This window comes from Etheostoma spectabile, chromosome 18, assembly GCF_008692095.1.
Source record: "Etheostoma spectabile isolate EspeVRDwgs_2016 chromosome 18, UIUC_Espe_1.0, whole genome shotgun sequence".
Classification (NCBI taxonomy): Eukaryota; Metazoa; Chordata; class Actinopteri; order Perciformes; family Percidae; genus Etheostoma; species Etheostoma spectabile.
The window spans coordinates 9,296,831-9,316,050 of NC_045750.1; the positions used below are offsets into that span (position 1 = coordinate 9,296,831).

At 40.3% G+C, this 19,220-nt stretch overlaps 2 protein-coding genes across 2 annotated transcripts; one reads left to right on the top strand and one right to left on the bottom strand.

Moving 5' to 3' along the window:
* The first annotated feature begins 80 nt into the window (after window positions 1-80).
* LOC116706418 (rho-related GTP-binding protein RhoB-like) lies at window positions 81-3,080 on the top strand. The gene has a single exon (XM_032543251.1). It carries the CDS (start codon window positions 257-259, stop codon window positions 845-847), a length of 591 nt encoding a protein of 196 aa, XP_032399142.1. The 5' UTR covers window positions 81-256; the 3' UTR covers window positions 848-3,080.
* A 1,121-nt stretch (window positions 3,081-4,201) lies between these two features.
* Window positions 4,202-18,738, bottom strand: LOC116706415 (apolipoprotein B-100). The gene is made up of 26 exons (XM_032543233.1): window positions 18,684-18,738; window positions 18,189-18,233; window positions 17,825-17,937; window positions 17,569-17,714; window positions 17,286-17,433; window positions 16,697-16,849; window positions 16,333-16,457; window positions 15,988-16,073; window positions 15,454-15,904; window positions 15,223-15,337; window positions 14,973-15,119; window positions 14,654-14,865; window positions 14,293-14,518; window positions 13,807-13,980; window positions 13,507-13,710; window positions 13,235-13,402; window positions 12,830-13,035; window positions 12,514-12,684; window positions 12,086-12,216; window positions 11,755-11,956; window positions 11,429-11,601; window positions 11,138-11,313; window positions 10,919-11,034; window positions 10,435-10,802; window positions 5,624-10,311; window positions 4,202-5,509 (listed from the first exon to the last, which is right to left on the bottom strand). The coding sequence occupies exons 1-26, from the start codon at window positions 18,736-18,738 to the stop codon at window positions 4,412-4,414; spliced, it is 9,897 nt and encodes a 3,298-aa protein (XP_032399124.1). The 3' UTR covers window positions 4,202-4,411.
* Window positions 18,739-19,220: the final 482 nt, after the last annotated feature.

Genomic DNA, 19,220 nt, shown 5'->3' on the forward strand with positions numbered 1-19,220 from the left:
TCACCTCTTCTTTTACAAACTGTGTTCGCACCTCCCTATTTCCGATTGGGTTGCTATATTTAGGAAACCACCCTATCCTTTATAAAGGGATTGCAGTGGTTCTTGAAAAATGCTCTGGTGTTGGTAGACGGGAGCGGCATACTGGACAAGTTTTATTTAGAGCAGCCTACCAAAACAGAGGTATAGGGAGTAGGCTACACCGGGAACATCTTTATTCTTGATGTCACTTTTAAGCGAGAGGTAGGAAAAGGCAGGAATGGCAGACATTCGGAAGAAACTTGTCGTGGTGGGGGACGGGGCAGGTGGGAAAACATGTCTACTGATTGTATTCAGCAAAGACGAATTTCCTGAGGTGTATGTTCCGACTGTATTTGAGACATATGTTGCGGACATAGAGGTGGAAAACAAGCAAGTCCAGCTAGCTTTGTGGGACACAGCCGGGCAGGAGGACTACGACCGGCTGCGCCCCCTCTCCTATCCGGACACCGATGTCATTCTGATGTGCTTCTCCGTGGACAGCCCGGACTCGTTGGAAAACATCCCTGAAAAATGGGTCCCTGAAGTCAAACACTTTTGTCCGAATGTACCTATTATATTAGTGGCCAACAAGAAAGATCTGCGCAATGATGAAAACGTAAAGAACGAGCTGTCCCGGTTGAAGCTGGAGCCCGTGAAAACAGAGGATGGCCGGGCCATGGCCATGCGCATTGGTGCATATGCCTATTTGGAGTGCTCTGCCAAAACCAAGGAAGGGATCTGGGAGGTATTCGAAACTGCAACACGGGCAGCCTTACAAAAACGGAAAACACCATCAGAAAGTTGTCTTAAATGCTGTGTTTTGATGTGAATCGACGCTATCTGGAGAACCTTGACGCGCAGATACGCTTCCGCCGCTGGGATCTGTGTCTGAACATGCAGGCCTACGGGCAAGGACCATGGCTTGAATACGCCCTTGTATTCAGACAACCTTGGTTATACTGAAACAAATGACTGCAAACAAGTTATTTTGAACACATTCGTTGATCATCTGATGTGTGTGTGTGAGAGAGAGAGAGAAAGTGTGTGAAATGCACTGGTTACTGCATGTTTTTTGTGCGTCACATGATCCCAGTCTGGCCGGTGGAGACAAAAAACAAATCTGGAAGTGAACGCCTTATTCCCTAGTTTTCCAACGTGGACATGTCCTTTCCAAAGGCCCGCTTTCGAGCCAAGGTTTAAAGTGCTCACTTTTTTGTGTTTCGACGTGTTTGCATATAGGCATAGCCTTACTGCCAAAGTTACAATAAGCGAAGCAGTACAAAAATTGCACTCGTTATTTATGTCCACTTTGTATTTACAATACAATGACTGTATTTAGTTTGTGAAATTGCACAGCATCCGCACTACAATTCACAGAAAGCTTTGATAGAAGTTCGAGTCAGTGCAAGGATGCCCATGGTGTTCGGTAGCGTAGCCTGTTTCTTCTGATGTTTTACGCCATTTTCAATGAAGACAGCTTATGTTTACGGTAAATAAATAAAGAAATAATCAGTTGTCTCAGGTTTGTTAGTTGGAGCCTCAACCAAAAAAGTATATTTTCGACTTCACAATAATAAATGCGTAGTTTAATAGTTTTTTTTTTATGTAAAAGGCCTAATCGAAGATCCAAGAGACTAAACACAAGCCTTGAAAAGGGCTAACAATGTAACTATATTCTATAGTCTATTTTGGTTTTCCTGGTGGCTACAATGACTCAATTTGGGAGGACATTGATGGATTATAAATCAATGAAAGAAAAAGTCACACAAACACATTGTAGCGGCTACATTCAATGATTGAATGTAGCTTGTACTTAGGACAGCCAGCAAAGAAAGGGGGTGGGCTGTTCAACCAGTCAAAGGAGGTAAAACAGTATCCCACCATGTTTCTGAACTCTGAAATCTAGGTCCTGTCTCACCTGTAGGCTGGCATATCTCAGCTGTCTCAACACTTCCAAGACCTGTTTGACATTTGTCATTAAGCTACAGCTTCATTTCCAGTTATGGCGGTGGCATTGCCAAGAGAAGATTGAGCATTTGAGATTGTTTAGCATGTGAGTGCTTCACTCAGTGAAACACGTTTTTTTTTTTTTTTTTTTTTAGAAAATGTCATCAAAAGAAGGGCAGGCTATGTCAGAGCTCAATGAGCAAGAAACACACACTCATGGCATTATGGGATAGTGTGAAAAGTAAAATGTGATGGAATTGTACATTATTAAAACCACAGTCTTATAATAGTTACACTAGGCAAAAAATTAAGTGTTTAGTAGATGTTAAAGTTTGTTTACAGCACTACAACTGAATTAGGAACAAAAACATCTTAATGTCTTCCTTTATGACTGCATGTACCTCACATTTATTTGGAGCTTAAAAGTCAGCAACATAAATCAGTGTTTTTGAGTTTATTTGTCATTTAGCTCATGTCTGATCTCACTAGAAATGTTGTGTTTAGTTTCGCTTACAGATGGTGGGAGTTATTGTTCAAATGACAGCTATGGTTATCAATTACAGACAGTGTTGCAACACTGGGATTTCAGGGTAAAACCCTGGTGGATTTACTATGCACTTTATTATCTTTGCTTTAAACATGTAATTTTTCTATGGTTCAGTAAACAATAGCAACCATAGTGAAGATGAATCTGAGTTTAAAAAGAGTATCTTTTATAAATCCAGCCAGAGTCACAGTGATGTAAAAGTCACATTCCTCCCTGGCTTCTGTTGCTGGGCTTTTTTCTGACTTACAGGACAGGAATGCATTGTGCTGGACTGGTTAATTTTCCCACACTGGCCCCCCTCATGTGCCTCATTTCCAATGATGTTAGGTTATTATTCAGTGATCAGACAAAGCAGAGCATGTTTTTCTTTAATTTTCTTGTTGGAGAAGAAAAATGATGAAAATGTGCCAAACATGTTTGTAAGAGTGTGTCAAACTATGACCACAGTAATGCAATAACATAATTACATTTGAATGGAACAATGAAATTTGGAAAAACAATCCAGAATGTAAGGGGACAAGTGGTACTGTTTAGGAAAAGCCAATAAAAAAATCAATTTGTGTCACCATCTCTACTTTTCAATTATTTTGCCTCATTTGCTCACATTAAAAACAAATGCTTAATGTCCGGTTGCAGCTGGAGTTAGTTCCAATATACTTATTGACAATAATATGAACTTGTTATATTTTGTGAATTACATCATCCATTGCATTTGTGCTTTTTTATGTTTTTGGTAGGATACATTCCCCATAACGTAAATATATGTTTTATGATCAGTGGGGAAGTACAGTTTATAGGTACTTATACTTCATGCTATTTTATACTAAATGTTGTACTTTTTACCCCACACAATGGATCTAAAAGCTATAGTTGGTAGACACTTGGCTGATTATTATTTTGATAACAAAACATTTAAGCTCAAAACTTATGATGCATAGAATTAATTACTTAGCTTGTGAAGTATATCAGAACAGCTCCACCCCAGCAAACTACATTAAATACTGCATCATTTACCAACATGTGTTATTTTGCTTTTGATATTTTACACACATTTAGCTCATAATACTTTTCCATAAGTAAAATTTTGAAAGCAATTACAATTCTGTATTGGTTTAGTGTTGTATCACTACTTTTGCCCAAGTGAAGGATCTGAATACTACTGCATACTGTATGATTATTACACATAGACATCATTGGATAAAATAATTAATGTATTTCAAAGGGTGAGACCATCTTAGGGCTTTGTTTTTTTATTATTATTGTTAACTGTCAAACTGCCAAACTGACTCACTTATTCTGTTTGCTTTATGATAAGAGACTTTTTTTTGTCTTAGAGGCTATTTGTGTCAGCTAAATTTAGACCCCTAGGATACAAATGGGCACATGACAGCCGTATATAGTGAGCTTTTGGTGTCTGTGTTCAGTATTTAGTTGTTCACTTTTAAATATTGAAGAACTATTTATTTTTAAGTTTGAGGGTAGCAACTTTGACTCAAACTGAAGTGCTACATGTCATGAAAATACCAACATGTTTATTGGGAGGAATAATCAAATGTGAAGAAAAATGTACCAGTGTGTGAAAACCATATAACACTACCTTTGCTTTCACTCCTACTTGTTTAAGCCTGCCAAGGTGTTAGCATTTTTAGACATTTATGTCAAATTATATACAATAAATGCACAAAGAAGTACAGTATGCTGTACAAACTGTCTTTATTGAAGGCCACGTTTTATTTTAAATAGTACAAGACATAATGGTGGCACGGTAGGACCTGAACAACTGGGAGTCTATTGTGAAATAACAAACAAAATTAATATTTGAATAACAGAGTAGAGAGACAAGCATCATGGTTACATATACAATCAATTTAAACACTGTAGTATATCAGCCACTGTCAGTTAGTTGAATTTGGCAGCAAATGGTAAAGGAATGTCAATCTCCATCTGTCGGTCACCTACTCTCACAAAGGGTTCAACATTTTTGCTTTTCTCCTTAAGTGTCTTAATGATATTGTTGTGGAAAGCATTTATACGTTTTACCAATAAATCAATCCAAGACTGGATGTCAGCTTGAAGCTGTTCAAAAGACATGTCAGCCAAAATAATCTGGATTTTAGCTCTCACAGCGTTTAGATATTCTACAACAATTTTCTGGACCTCTTCAACCTGCCTGGTAACATCAGCTAGGACACGAGAGTTGATGGCATCATTGCATACATCACTCACAAAAGTAGAGAGCTTCATTACATTCTCAGATTTAAGAGTTTGGAAAAACTTCTCACTTTGTTCAGCGGTAAACTGCAAAAATGCAGAGAATTTGTTCAGGATATCTTCCAGCTGGATTTCCCCCAGTTTCCTAATAGTGGCAATCAATTGGTCCTGAATTTTCATCAAAGCTACAAACAAGTCATCAAGAATTTCTCTTCCTCTGACAACGTGGTTAGAGCCAGGAAGGGTGAATTCAATGGCTTGGAAATAATCAAGGACTGCTCTAAACATGGAGGCAAAGTACTCTGGAACCTTTTGAACAGCCTCCTCAGATACGTCCGCAACAAAAGCACTACACTTCTGGTAGACCTCAAGTCCAGACAGCCTCTGTTCATACCCAGGGATCTGGAACTTGGTTTCTTTCAGGAATTTAAGGACAATTTCAACTCTTTTTTGGTACACTCTTAGGATAAAAATGGTCTTCTCTGGGACAGTTGTCTCAATCGTATGAATTACTGCTACAATGTTGTCAAAACCCCACCTGAACACCATTTTACCCTGCTCAATTGCCTGCTCAAAAGAGAGGCTTCTAGCAAATCTGTAGAGTGTGTTATATGTCCTGACAGCAGGATCAGACACCATTTCTATGACAGTGGGCACCTGTTTCTTCAGGCCAAGCATCATCTCATATGGCATCTCCATGTTCCAGGTTGTCTGAAGGTTCAGCTTCTTAGAGTTGATCACAGACATCTTCAGACCCAAGATATCAATGTCGGTTGTTGGCTCAGACTGTGGGGAAAATTAAAAATGAAACAAATGTTATTAAAATATTAAAATACTATTCATTGAAATCATATTCAAAGGGTATTAGTAGGCAAAAAAAGCGAGCAAAAGTATTCTTACCGGGTAGCGACCATAGAGTCTAGCTTTCACTTGTGCTGGGCGGTTAGTCTGCATTTGAAGTGCAATGAGTCCTGCAGATGGATTGGACATAGAGAAGACAAGGCCTTCCTCTGGATTTCCAGTAATCTCCTGATAGATTTCCAAATTCAGGACAGGTAGACTGACCTTTGCTGAATTGGTGATGGTGGTATCCACATTTTCATAGCTTAAGGTGATGGTGCTGTCATGGTTTCCATCAAACATAGAATGTTTTACAGACAGGACAGAAGCCATTTTAAATCCGCCAACTGTGTTCACATTGGTTTTGCCCTCAATCTTTCCGTTCAGAACCTCAAATTCAGAGGTTGAGGAAGCATCGAGTGTGAGGAGAATGCTGTCCTGGTTAAGGATGCTGGCATCAGTTTTGAACGTGACCATTGCGGTTTGCATGGAGAACTCATAGGTCATATCCCCCATTACTGGGATCCTGATTCTCTGAATTTTGGGCAGAGTGATTTTTGGAAGGGTCAGCTTACTGAGGGCAGATGGAACATGCAGAGTAGGCATTGTGATGAAACTAACGTCGGGCAGGGGAATGGTGAATGTGGAAATCTCAACATTCATCACTGGAACTTTGTAGGCAGGGACTGTAACTGTTTTGGGAAACCCAATGCTATACTTTTCATACTTTTCCTTTGCTTGGTCATAAGATGTAGCCAGAATGGCAGCAGTCTTATCCTTGCCGATGAGCACTTTCTTGTGCAGAGTCTCAACATTGTTGTTAATGTAATTGATCACTGGATCCACATTAATGTCAAAGGTGATCATCTCAGGGCTCTTCATGTACTTCAGCTTGGAGTTCATGTCAAATGTTTGCTGAGTTGTTGTCAGGAAGTAGCTCAAGCCAGTGTCTTCCCACAAAGAGTAGTCTTTCACTCCTCTCCACATACCAACAAATGGCACAGTTATTTCAGAAATGGTGATAGGCTCCTTGAGCACATCCAGATTTGCCACTCCGTTGATCTGGGAAAATATGTTAATTTCTCTGTCACCATTATCCACGGTGAAGTAATGGCTGTATTTGTGCTGGTTAAATCTAGCCCGACCTGTCCAGCTAGCCTGCTGCACTTCAGAGTTCAGGGTCAAAGAGATGTCATTCTGGAAATCCATCTTTCCAGACAGCTTAAATGGAAGGGTAACCTTGGCATTCCCCTTGTTCTTGGTGTCAAACATAAGCTCAGTAGGTGTGACCAAAGCAAGCGCAGAGTTTGAGAGAGTTCCCTCAACCTGTCCAGCTAGCTCAGCACTATGAGAAGCAGTGAAATCAATTTTCATGTCTCCAGCATTAGCCTGGAATTTGACATTTGCAATGCTGCTCTTCATGAAAGGTGTTTCTGTCTCAAACTTTGCATTAATAATTATGTGGCGGAAAATGCAGATTTCGGCATCCACAGTTTGATTTGATTTGAGGTGGTTGCTGCCTGTTGCTCCAGTGAAAGTTACTTTGGCTGTGTGGAGATCCATGACCAGCTCCATGTCACTCTTGTGGGTTAACTCATCTGAGAGGTCCTGCACTGCATATTTGTTATTGGCCAGATTGTTAATGGTAAAACGGGCAGTACCAGCCTCAATCTGGAGGAAATTCTTTTGATTCATTGATGCTTCAGTGAAGATGTTGAGGAATGGCATGTTGAGGTCATGTTTGTAGCCAGTCTCCACAGTGGCAGAAATTCCATTTTCAAAGGCAAATACTGCATTGTTGACAAGCTCGGCAACATAGAGCTCAGTGTTGGCATTTGCAGTAGTTTCAGAGGAAGCTTGAGCGGACAGCCCATATAGAGTCATTGTTCCCTTGTGGTCAAGTGTGAAACATGACTGGTCAACTTTAACATTCTCAGAGATGGACAGGCGACTCATCTTGGGTGCAGCAAAATGGGCACTGGCATCCACATTGAGGTTAAGGTATTTCAAAGTAGATGTAGTCTGTGAGTTTAGGTTGATTTTGAACTCTGGTGTGACTGATGTAGTGGTGGTGTTTTCAAGGTCAGCAGTGGTCCTGAGTTTCAAATGAGGGGAGGTGACTCTGAACTCTCCGTAGAGTTTCCCAAAACACGGAATCATGGTTATATCTGCAACTTTATTTTTCAACTCCATAGTGAATGTGTCATAATCAATATTTTTGAGTTTTTGGACCATCCTGATGAAATAGTCACTCATGTCATCAATCAGCTGTTTAAAGTTAAAGGAATACAGTTCATTCACAAGCTCCTGAACAGGTGCCATAACTCTTCTGAGCAAAGGCTGGATGTCAACTGACTTGAGAGCAGCAATTGCAGACTGCATCTTTTCTCTCACCTGATACTGCTTCATAATTTTAACAACCTCATCCATGATGGCTCCAATCATCTTCTCAACCTCATAGCTGGAGAGGATCTCTTCTATTTTGGCATAAATTACATCAAAGTTGTTAGCAATGTTATGCTTCCTGATCCAAGCCACGATAGCATCCTTCGTTGATTTTAGCACATTCATGACTTTGTCAGTTGGAAACTTGGCTGTCAAGTTGGTCATGGCATTTTCTATTGAGTTAAGAAACTTTCTCAAGTCTTGGACAAAGAGTGTGAAGTCAAAGTTGTCAATGACCTCTTTCAGTTCGGCCACTTTGTTCTGAATCTTGGCACTGATCTCATACTCAGTGTTGAAGTCTCTCAGCATCTCAATGCTGTGGTCCATCATTCTCATCATTTTGATCTTTGCGTTTTCAATAACTGCAGGCAGATGCTCAATGAATGGGATCTGGATGAAGTGGCTTTCACTGTTCTTGTCATATTTCACAAATCCAGAGATGGCGTAATCTTGATTGGCATCACTGAAGAGGGCAGTTGAAACAGCTCCTGACATTTCAATACCCATTCTCTCTGCATTGTTAAAGGCACTCATTTCTTGATCAAAAGTGTGCTCGTTTACTGTGGATGCCATCTTCAGTGTGACACTTTGCTCTTGGAGGCTCAGCATGCTGTTGAACTTGTTGTCCATATTAGTGATGATAGTAGTTTTCAGTTGATGGGTGGTTGAGGCTCTGTACTCAAAAGACTGTGTGAATAGAAGGGGTTCTGCCTTCAGGAGGAATTTGCTGTATAGTTCACCACTGTGCTCACCATACAGATACACTCCACCATTGGAGTTGAAAATGGCATCAATGTTCAGAGTGAAGGGTGCAGCAACAGTTTTGACTGTACTGTCCATACGAAGAACAGGTGAATTGAAGTTAGCCACATTGTTGAATTTCATGGTCAGACCAGCTACCTCCATATCAGTGGTATGTGTCATTTGAGATCCCAGGAGTTTACCATTGGTATTGCACTTTGCAGAGAGGACCATGTCAACAAACTTGACTTCATACGTGTGTTTTAGCTCTTCTTCTGAGAAGACTCCCATCATTGTTCCAGTCAGCTCCATATTGTAGGGCTCTACCTTGAAGTGGGCATCATTCACAAAGTTAATCTCCATGATCTTCAGGTCATTTTTCACAATAACCGAGGCAATAAAACGCTCCATGTTAACAGTGATGTCATGCATGTAGGAGTTCCTTTCGTCAAGGAAATTGTCAGTCTTGGAGTTAAGGGTGAAAGACCTCAACGTAAGAGACAGTGAGTGGGTGTTTTCAGTTCTCATCTCCTTGAGAGATCCAACTATGTTGTTGGAGAGGATCAAGCCATCTTCATTCAGTCTGAGGTTCACTCTGTTTCTGGTGTTGATGTCAAAGAGGTTGCCCTCAAGGATGCCATTGAGATACACTTCTGTGCTTGCAATCTTCCCATCAACATTGAGCTCAGCCTTGTTCTCTTTAATGCCTGCCTTAGTTGTGAGAGACATGGTCGCACCAGAGTTGTCAACTCCACCGTGGAAAACATTCTCGAAGGTCATTGGGCTGTGTTGAGCAGTTGTTGTACAGCTAGTAGTCAGGCCATTCATGGTCAGGGCTAAGGTTGCCTTGTGAGAGGCAAGGCTTGAGAAGACATTCAAGGAGGCATCAGCATTTATCTCCAAGCCGGAAGGGTTCATTGACCCAGTGAGCAAAGAGTAGGCACGGTTCACTGTGTCATCAGCTTGATTCTCTATCCTGAGGCTGGCCTGTCCTTCAGAGGCAGAAAACTCCATCTGGCTACGAATCATTCTCACATTAGCCTTGGTCACAGAGTCAGACTGGACATTAAGCTTGACATCTTTGTAGCTAAAGTTTATTTTGGTGGTGTGCTTGATGGGGTCAGTGTTGATGTTTGTGTTTGACTCAATCAAAAGTTCTTCCTTTGCATATGATGCCGTGATCTTGTTTGAAACCTTAAGGATTTCAGAGTTAACCCTCAATGTACTCTCCAGTTTAGCTTCTTTCTTTGCTGGCTCAATAGAGAAGGTGTGTAGATAAGTAGTGCTAGCAGTCATGGGTCCAACCGACACACTTCCGTCTGTGTTGATATCTCCAGAGAGCATGTTTGAATCTAGGGTGACCTGGGTGGTAATTGTCAGAGAAGTCTCCAGACCAACAGGGGCTCTGGCATGGATGTTGTAACTTCCTGTTGACATTACTTTGTCTGTGACAGCAATGGTTTCCAGCACATTAAAACCTGTGTTAAAGAGCATGTGGTCCAGGGAACCATCAATGTTCAGTTTCATAGTCTTCTCTGGTGTGTCAGTGATTTTTGTAGCTCCTTTAAAGCAGACAAAAAAGTAAAATATTAATCAGTATCAACTTTATGTAGTTTCTCTAGAGATATATAACAAATGTACAGTATATTTCTTCCAATTAAAAACAAGAATAAAGATTAAATTACCCTCAGTTGAAAAGGACAGAAGTTTAATTGGGCTGTCAGCCATGACGTTGAACTTGGCCAAGTAGCTAGGAGACTCTGCAGTGTTGTTACCAGCGGACACAGTTGCCTCCCAGTTGTAATAGTTGCTGTTCACCTTGGCAGATGCTTCCACCATTCCAATCAGAGGCAGAGTGAGATCATATTCAGAAGGGATGATGAAATCAATTTGGATCTCCTTTGAGGCAAACTCCATGCCCAGCTGAGGCATTGAGATGTGTGGGGTGTTGAATGAAGATATCATTAGCTCCTTAGATGATTTGCCTCCAAGAGGCACAGGGACAGTGATGGCCAAACGGTCCTTATTGAACTGGTACCTAAATGTGCTATCACTGGTGAAAGGATAAAAGCAGAAAATGTATTATTATATACTTTAAAGCAGACCTCCAACTGGTCAATACATGTTGTGAAACATAATTATTATTTTTTAGATATGGGGTAAACTTACAAGTTCATGAATAGGTTTTCAGGCATAGAGGGCATTTCAACACTTGCAATTCCACTCCTCAAAGTCTCAACATAGGGAATATCAGCTGAGATCTTGTCCATCCAGATATCACTGGCCTGATGAAGAAATGACCACATTTGTCACGCTTTAGTCCAGACAGAGGAACTGTAACTAAGTCAAGGTCTGTTAAAATAGTTGTAATGATTATATGATTTTAACCTCAACTGCCTTGTTGAAGATATGACGCAGTTTCATGTCAGTCTTGACAACCTGCTGGTCCACGATATCCTCCGCAAACTGCTTGAGCCAGGCCTGTAGGGCTTCAGTGTAAGGCACCAGGATCTTAGTATCAGCATTCATGTTGGACATCAGATGAACCTCAGCCTGGTCTTCCCCTTAGATTCAAAGCATTTTGCATTTTACTTTTACATTTGAGACAGTGATTTAGACAAATGCTTGAAATCATCAATCTTTGAAGTCCATTAGCAATGTATTCTTAAACACACATACCATATTTGAATGTAATTGCCTGAATGGAGGAGGTCTCTGGGAGCTTGACATCACTTTTAATCTCCAAGGTGAGTCCATCAGCATTGTTCATTGTAGCAGTGATGGCTGCATCAGTCTTGAGTGAGGGGACCAACAGCTGAACCTGCATCATGCCATTAGTCATGGCTTGAAGCCTGTGATTAATAAAAAAAAACATGATCAAGTCAACGTCTGTATATAATTTTTTAAGCTGTTGTGTATATGTGAATATGGGGCATGTTACAGTACATACGTAGCTCTAAGTCAGATATATTATTTATTGACAGTGTGTTTTTTTGTTGACTCACTTGGCATTGCCAATCAGAGAGAGCTGGGGCACGTTCTTGTTGGAGATCTCAAGGATAATTGATTTGCCTTTGGCACTGCTGTCGGTCAAACCAACCTTAATGCCGGCCTCAACATCAAAGTCAGGTACCTGGATTTGTGTGGTAAAGACATTCCTGTTCCTGTTGTACTTCATGGTGGCTGTAGCCTCGGTGGGCTGAGCACCTAAAGTTAGAGAAAGTATAACTTGCTTACTCATGTATGTAACTCTGTATATGAAAAAGGTGGTTGTGGCACAGAGAGACTTCAATCATTACAAATGTTTTTTTTTTTATCCAAATAAGACGTTCATACCCTCAGCTCTCAGGGCCAACTGCAATGAATCAATCTTCTGGCGGCCGTCCTTTCCTTCGCTGAGAAGTTTGTAGGCAATGGTGGCTGTGTACTCAGAGACTTCTGTAGAAGGCGCAATGTCCAAGTTGAACCTAGGGGGAAAATAGCAAAGTTGAACTCTCTCAAATCTTTTATGATATTGTAAAAACACAAAACCAATAATGTTTTAAGTATTTGTGTTTCACACTTTGACTAATTCTACTAAACAGTGTTTAGGTCCTTACTGAATAGCACACCAGTACATGCACACAATGGAAATATGTCACATTACAGAGGCGAGACACCATTAAATTACCTTGTGACTGAAAGAATGCTAATCATTCAGCATGTTGCACTCAGTGATATTAAAATGAACAAAATAATTACAGATTCTTCAAAGAAAAACTTACTTAGACTCTCCATTCAGGGGGAAGTAAGGAACAGTAGTCTTATCACCAGTGCTTGCACGGAGTGTTTTGGTGCAGTATCTGACTCCAGAGAAGAGCGTTCTGCAGTCTGTGTCACCTTCTGTGTGTGGGATCACAGCAGCCTGACCAGCACCCACAATCAGCACTTTATTGCTATTTCAAAGAAAAAACAGCAACATCAGTTTCCATCTTCTGATAACTTTGTTACACATGCTGTAATAAAGATTTTCATCTACTACTAAAGCACACTAAAATGTATATAATTTACCAAAAACAATTTATGAATAATGTTTTTTACCTGATGCTCAAGAGCTTTGTGGTGCCCTGTGGGGTGGGGATGGACAGCTTGACCTGGTTCTGTTCCATGGTGATCTTGGCATTGAGCGTACTCTCATGGTACAGGTTGGTGTGCATCTCAACAGCGGACTCAACAAATTCAGGGACATGGACTCCCATCTGAGTCACAAACTCAACTCCAATAGAGGGTGCGAACAGCAGCTCATTCTGTGCACAAAGAGAATCACATGAGATTAAATTAGTTGCAAAGTCAAGAAACAAAATGTCACTTCTAATATAGTACTACTATGACAGTCTATTATACTAAGTACATCAATGAAATAGCAACAGCATAATAATAAAACTATGAATTACATTTCGGATAGAGCATTTAGGGTAAGTTGAGGACAAAAGACGGAAAATCTACCATGTTTGGAGTAATGCGAAGGCCTCCCTTTGCTCCAGGAGTGAAGGTGCCAGACAGAGCAAATGTCAGAGGCAAGCCAGATGCTGTTGGCATGATGAATTTGTTGTCCATGAAGATGTAATGGGCAAAGATTTCATTGTCAGTCCTGGACAACAGTTTAGCCACAACCTGATAAAAAAAAAAAATCAATGGTCACTTTTGAATTCTCACTCACTATAGTACAGAAAAAACAGGCATTATACTAAATAGATAACAGGAGTTCAGAAGAGTACCTGGGTTGGAATAGTCCTCATGAAAAATTCTGCATACATCTTTGCGTTATCAACAAGGGACTTCAGTTCGTTTCCCTTGATGTAGCCAAGCTCAGCTCCCATGATCTTCAGGTAGGCCGTGGCCTCTGGGGAATCTTGACTCTGCAGATCCTTTACCAGCTTGTTGAAGTTGCGAACAATTTCTCGTACAAGATTTTCGGGAACCTTAGGAAAAAGTTGTATTAGTTTTGGTGGTATCGGTAGAAATGATTAACATAACATACTTAGTGTTTAACAGAAATAATAACGCACAAGATATACCTTTTGTCCTTCTGTGTCCAGGGGAGAAACCAATTTCTCCAGTTCTTCTTTCATCTTTGGTGGTATTTTGTCTAATGTCCAGTACAGAGTCTTGCACAAAGTGTCAGGGAAGAACCCGGTTTTTCCAAACAAAGCATCAATGGTTGGCTCGAAGCCCCTTCCTTCCATGCCAATCTATCAGAAAAAAAAAATTAGATTAAAAAACAGTGTGGGTTTAGTATGTACAAGCATGAATTTGAGCAATTATCTTACAAATGCAAATAAGTCTTAATTTCAAGGGCAGACGGGTACGGCTGGCCAAATTAACCGAAAAAGTCCAACATAGCAAATAATATTAAGAAGAAGACATATTGGAGACATATAAGACACATGTGAATGATGTTTACTGCTGCTAGTGTTTACAGTAAGTAAAAAACTACAATTTGAAACAGCATCAAATTACTGAATATAGAATGTATAGTTAAGTACGTATACTTTAGTACATACCTCCCAAAGATCCATGTTAAAACCAAAAGCTTTTAGGGTAGTTTCCAGCATCATCTCCCTAGGCAACTGGCTACTGGGATCAAAGACAATGTTGCCCTGAATGGCACCCTGCATGCTCTCATGTGCCATGCCAAGCTTGTAGTTGCGGGACTTCTCGGTGTAGTCGCTGTGTGTGGCAACACTGACGTCAGTGTCCTGCAGGGCAGCACTTATCCTCTGACCGAGCCTGGGGTAATAAGAAAATGTAAAAACAAATTAGCTGAATATAAAAAGGTGGGTGGTTAAATCAGCAAGGTATTTCGATGAAATAAAGCATAAATTGTGTTATTATTGCGATGGTTGAAATGCACTCCAATCTTACTTCTGGGTCTCTGAATCAGTGGAGGAAATTATATTGTAGACGTGGGAGGTCACAAAGGCCTTGATCTGCACGTTCTGCTCCTGCTTAAGCAACTTTTTCACCATCTCAATGTCACTGTCCAGGGGATTTCTCATCAGAATCAGGTAAGCTGCCAGGCGCTTCTGCACAGCACCCTTGGGGTATTGGCACACTCTCTGGAGGTTAGCTCGAACCTGGATAGAAGAACAAAAGTAACATAATCTTTGTTATTGTGGAATCTCCACAATATAAAACTGGGAATCTAGGATAAAGTTAATTTGTGGAGGGGGATGTTAGTTACCTCATCTGTCGCAGACATGCGTCTGAAAGCCTGGATGGCAGCCAGCTGCACAGACAGTGTGGTTGCAGGCTGTCTCATGCACTTCACCAGGGTGGTCTTTATTGCAGCGTCAGCAGCCTCCATTGCATCTCCCATGTTACCTACAACCTGGATGGAATAGTAGTAACAGTTGGAAAAAAATATCAAAGTGGAAGTTGCCATAAAAAGTAAAATGTTTACAAGGTGTCTATTTTCACAGCTGGTTACCTACCCTCAATGTCAGGAAGGTCAGATCTTTCTCCCCAGCACAATCTGCACCCAGGATGGAAGTCATGTACTCAGAGACAGCAGTGATCTCGGGGGTGACACCCTCAGCCTGATACAGTCTAATGACAAAGTGAGACATTAATAATGAATTTACAGCAGAAACCACCACTCACTCCTACAGTATTGCGGAAAATGTTCTTTAGATTAAAAGAAGATGATTTGTAGGTTTACTTACTTCCTGACTGCATTGCTCAGGGCATACATGATGGGTTTGCTCTGCTTGTACTGAGCCATTGCCAGCATATCCTTTACCATGAGGCGGGAGGGGTTAGGCAGCAGTCCCAGGGCGTAGACAGCAGCATCTACCTCCAGATTAGCATCGTCAAAGGTCCTGAGAATCTTCAGCATTGCGCTGGTGCACTCTGGGGTGCCGCACTGAGCCAGAGCTTGCCATGTCAGGGACTGGGACATGTCCATCATCTCAACAGTAGCAGATCCCAGGACATCAACCTTCAGGCCACGCAGCTCAGACACCAGTTTGTGAAAGAGGCTGGCACGCTCCTCGCCCTGAGTGGTCTGTGACAGGGTGTTCAGCTGCTGCATGGTGGCAATGGTAGCATCCTTGGTCTGCACAGGGGACTTTTCGTCAGCAACATCCATGGCCAAGGACTTGAGGTTGTTCTCATCTGAAAAAAAATATCACAAACAGTGAGAAAATGCAGCAAATTTGGCACATTTAACACACAAATTTAAAAACTGAAACACTCACTGCGGTCAAAGATTCTGTCATTGATCTTGGCGGTCTCTCTCAAAGTCACAGTCTGCTTCACCAGAGTAGAAATTCCATATTCGTTCCTGTTTGCAGAAGAGATGAGACAATTTCACATATTAATTGTAACAGGGAATAATTACATCTCTAAAAAGTAGTATTTTTCTGAGGCATATGCGTATATGTCAAGAAATTCCCTAAACTGGGCACAAATAATGAAAAAAATCTACAAATCACATTTTTCACAGTTTTTGCCCTTGAGAATTGGAAAAAATGGCACAATGTACACCAAAAATAGATCACTCTTCTATTATTTAGTGGATTCTTTATTGTTCTAAAACTTACTGGTGGGAGAGGGGCAGGAAGATGTGTTTCTCTTTGCAGGTTCCACTTGTCATGTGCTTCTTTTGGTTGTCAAACTTGTAGTTGCAAGTCTGGGTGCTGCTAATCATCTTGGACAGAGGGTAGTTCTAAAAGGAAAAACACAACATAAACGTTTTGTTAAGCAGAAAGGGATTTGATGTTTTAATTTTCTGTTTCACATGGGTGTTTTTTCTGTTCGTTTTTTTTTTTCTCTTTCTAAAGGGAAATCCATCAGTAGATTTATACTGTGGAAATACAGCTTCTTTTTAATTGATAGTATAGTATTCTTAACTATTGACTTTAGTTTATCATGGTGAAAGTGCAAGGTAGTTGCTTAATCTCTTACCATGCCAGTGATGAGTGCCAAAGGACTAGTGACCTGCCTGCGGGCAAAGAAAGAGTCACATTTGGAAAGATCCCTGCTGACAGTCACATCGGTGGCGATGTCCTCTCTGGCGTTGACGTTGAAGTCAGTGGGGCACACTCCGTGCACGGTGGACTGAAAATGTTGAGAGGCATCATCAATACCAAGGATGTTGTAAACAATAAAAAAGTTGCTAAACATGGTTAATGTGCTTTTTGTCCTTAAGCAACCTCCATAAATCTCATTATCAATTCTTCTGAATGACCCCCCATTATGAGAGCTGGTGATGCCATTAGTGAGATAAACTTATCTGGGACTTTGACCTGCAGTTGAAGAATGTCATTTTGCGAACATCATGTTACAGGAGTGTATTTATCACCTGTAACTGGTACAGCTTATCTACTCATTGTGCAATTTTTTTTTTTTTTTTTTTTTTTTTTATCTTTGCATGATTGTACACCATGATCAGAATCAAGATCTACATGGTGACTCTGGCCTAAATTGATTGGCAAGTGCATTAAATATTGACAAGACAAAAAAAAAAAGACCATAAAACAGTGAGGGGAGCTACCATTTTGTTGTTCTTCTCCTCTTCCATTACTGGCACGATGAGAGCAGAGACGATTCCTCTCTTGATGTTCAGGATGTTGACAGGCTCATGATCCTCGGGGTAGAGTCTGACATCAGTTTGTCCTTCAACTGTGATCTTCAAGGGGTTCCTGTTGACGTACATATCATTATTTACAACATACCTTCCTTTTCCTCAATTTTAGCCACTTTTCTAATCATATAGTCCTCAAAAGGACTAAATAATAAAGCTGCATATCAAATCTTTGCTGTGTTACACAACTTACTTGGCCATGGCAGCTTTAAAAGCCTGCGCTTCGTCAGCAGGATGATACACTGGGTTTCCTTCTGTGTCCACACCAGAGATCTCGCTAAGAGAGCACTCTGTTGTGCGGATGATGAAGCTACAGGTCTGGGGCACTTCAACCTCAACCTGTGCAGCAGAGTAAACAGTTTTTTTTTAGTTCTACTGTTTGTTTTCTATTCTATTCAGGGTTACACGCATGTTGTGCTTGAAGAAACAATCCAGGTTGTGTAACATACTTTGCAAGAGACTTTGGGTCCACTCTTCTTGTCGGTTGCTCCAGTCACGCCGTTAAATGTCTCAGCTTCATAGTCATACACAAACCGCCGGAAGTTCTTGAATCTTTTGGCCACTAAAAAACATTTATAACATGATTTAGAGCTCTGTAATGTTAATGTTTAGTACAACAACTTTACAACTTATATAAGAAATGTTCAGACTTTATACATCTTTACGTACTCAAATACTAAGAAAACATGATCAATGATTGACAGGTAGGCTCATTAGCAAGCATTCAAAGGTGTGCTATCAACTTTAAACACATAATAATATAAACTCATAATAATATAAGAAAACAATGTTAAGATTGATAAAGCAACTCACACAAGCAAACGGGGGATTGTTCCTCAACACTTCCCACATCTTGCTCTGTAAAGGATAAACAACTGTTTGCTTGACATTTTGAAAAAGCCACAAGCTGCTATAACATTTAATTAACACACTTAATTAAATAAAAATCAGTATTTATAAGTATAATTAAACCATCAGTGCCTAAGCATTTTTTTTTAGCTCATTTAAAATGTTTTATAGGTTTTATAGCATCACAGCTAACACAAACAGTATGACACAATGAATGCTCAAGTACCAAACAAGCAACAATCAAATATGCCACATACATAAACAGCAAAATCTTAAAAGAAAATTATCAGTTTAAAAAAAAATACAAAGCAATAAACATCCACCATCCCTTTTCTCTCAAATTTAGAAATATTGATGTATTTATGAGGACAATGCATATTTATCATATTAGTCAATCATAAAATTGTGTAACTTTATACTTAAATGTTATTAGCTTCAAAAGAAATACACAATACTTACGGGCTAGTGTGTATGTGCCCAGCAGCAGCAATAGGCAGAGCTTGGTACCCCCCATGATGGGATAAGTAAAGCTCCTGAATGCCTTGAGGTGAGAAGAGTTCTTCTCTTTCTGTGAAGCCCAGTTCTTATACTCTCGGCCCTCGGCTTTTATAGTTTTCTCTGTATAGCGTATAGTTTGTGATCACCAGGACTTGCAAATGTGTTGCCCTGGTTCCAAAGTCTGAGCAGTCCTTGTGGCAGGCCAAAGGTCAAAATGCTTCACAAACTTAGACTTGTCTGTCAGCACAGGGTGGGGATGTTGTACGTGATTACAGCAGGTTACATTACCTCTTCAGCTTTTGTTTTTATATATATATATTTATTTTTTATTTTTTCTCGGGACATGTTCCTAAGGTTTTTTTAATGGAAAAATAAAAATATTAATGTCTATCATTTAGCTCCATCTCCAAAAACATTTGTAATCAGTTTGATGTCATATAATAGCCCATATATCTTGAATGACTAACTTTGATTGCTTGTTTGTGGTGCTCAAAGGGC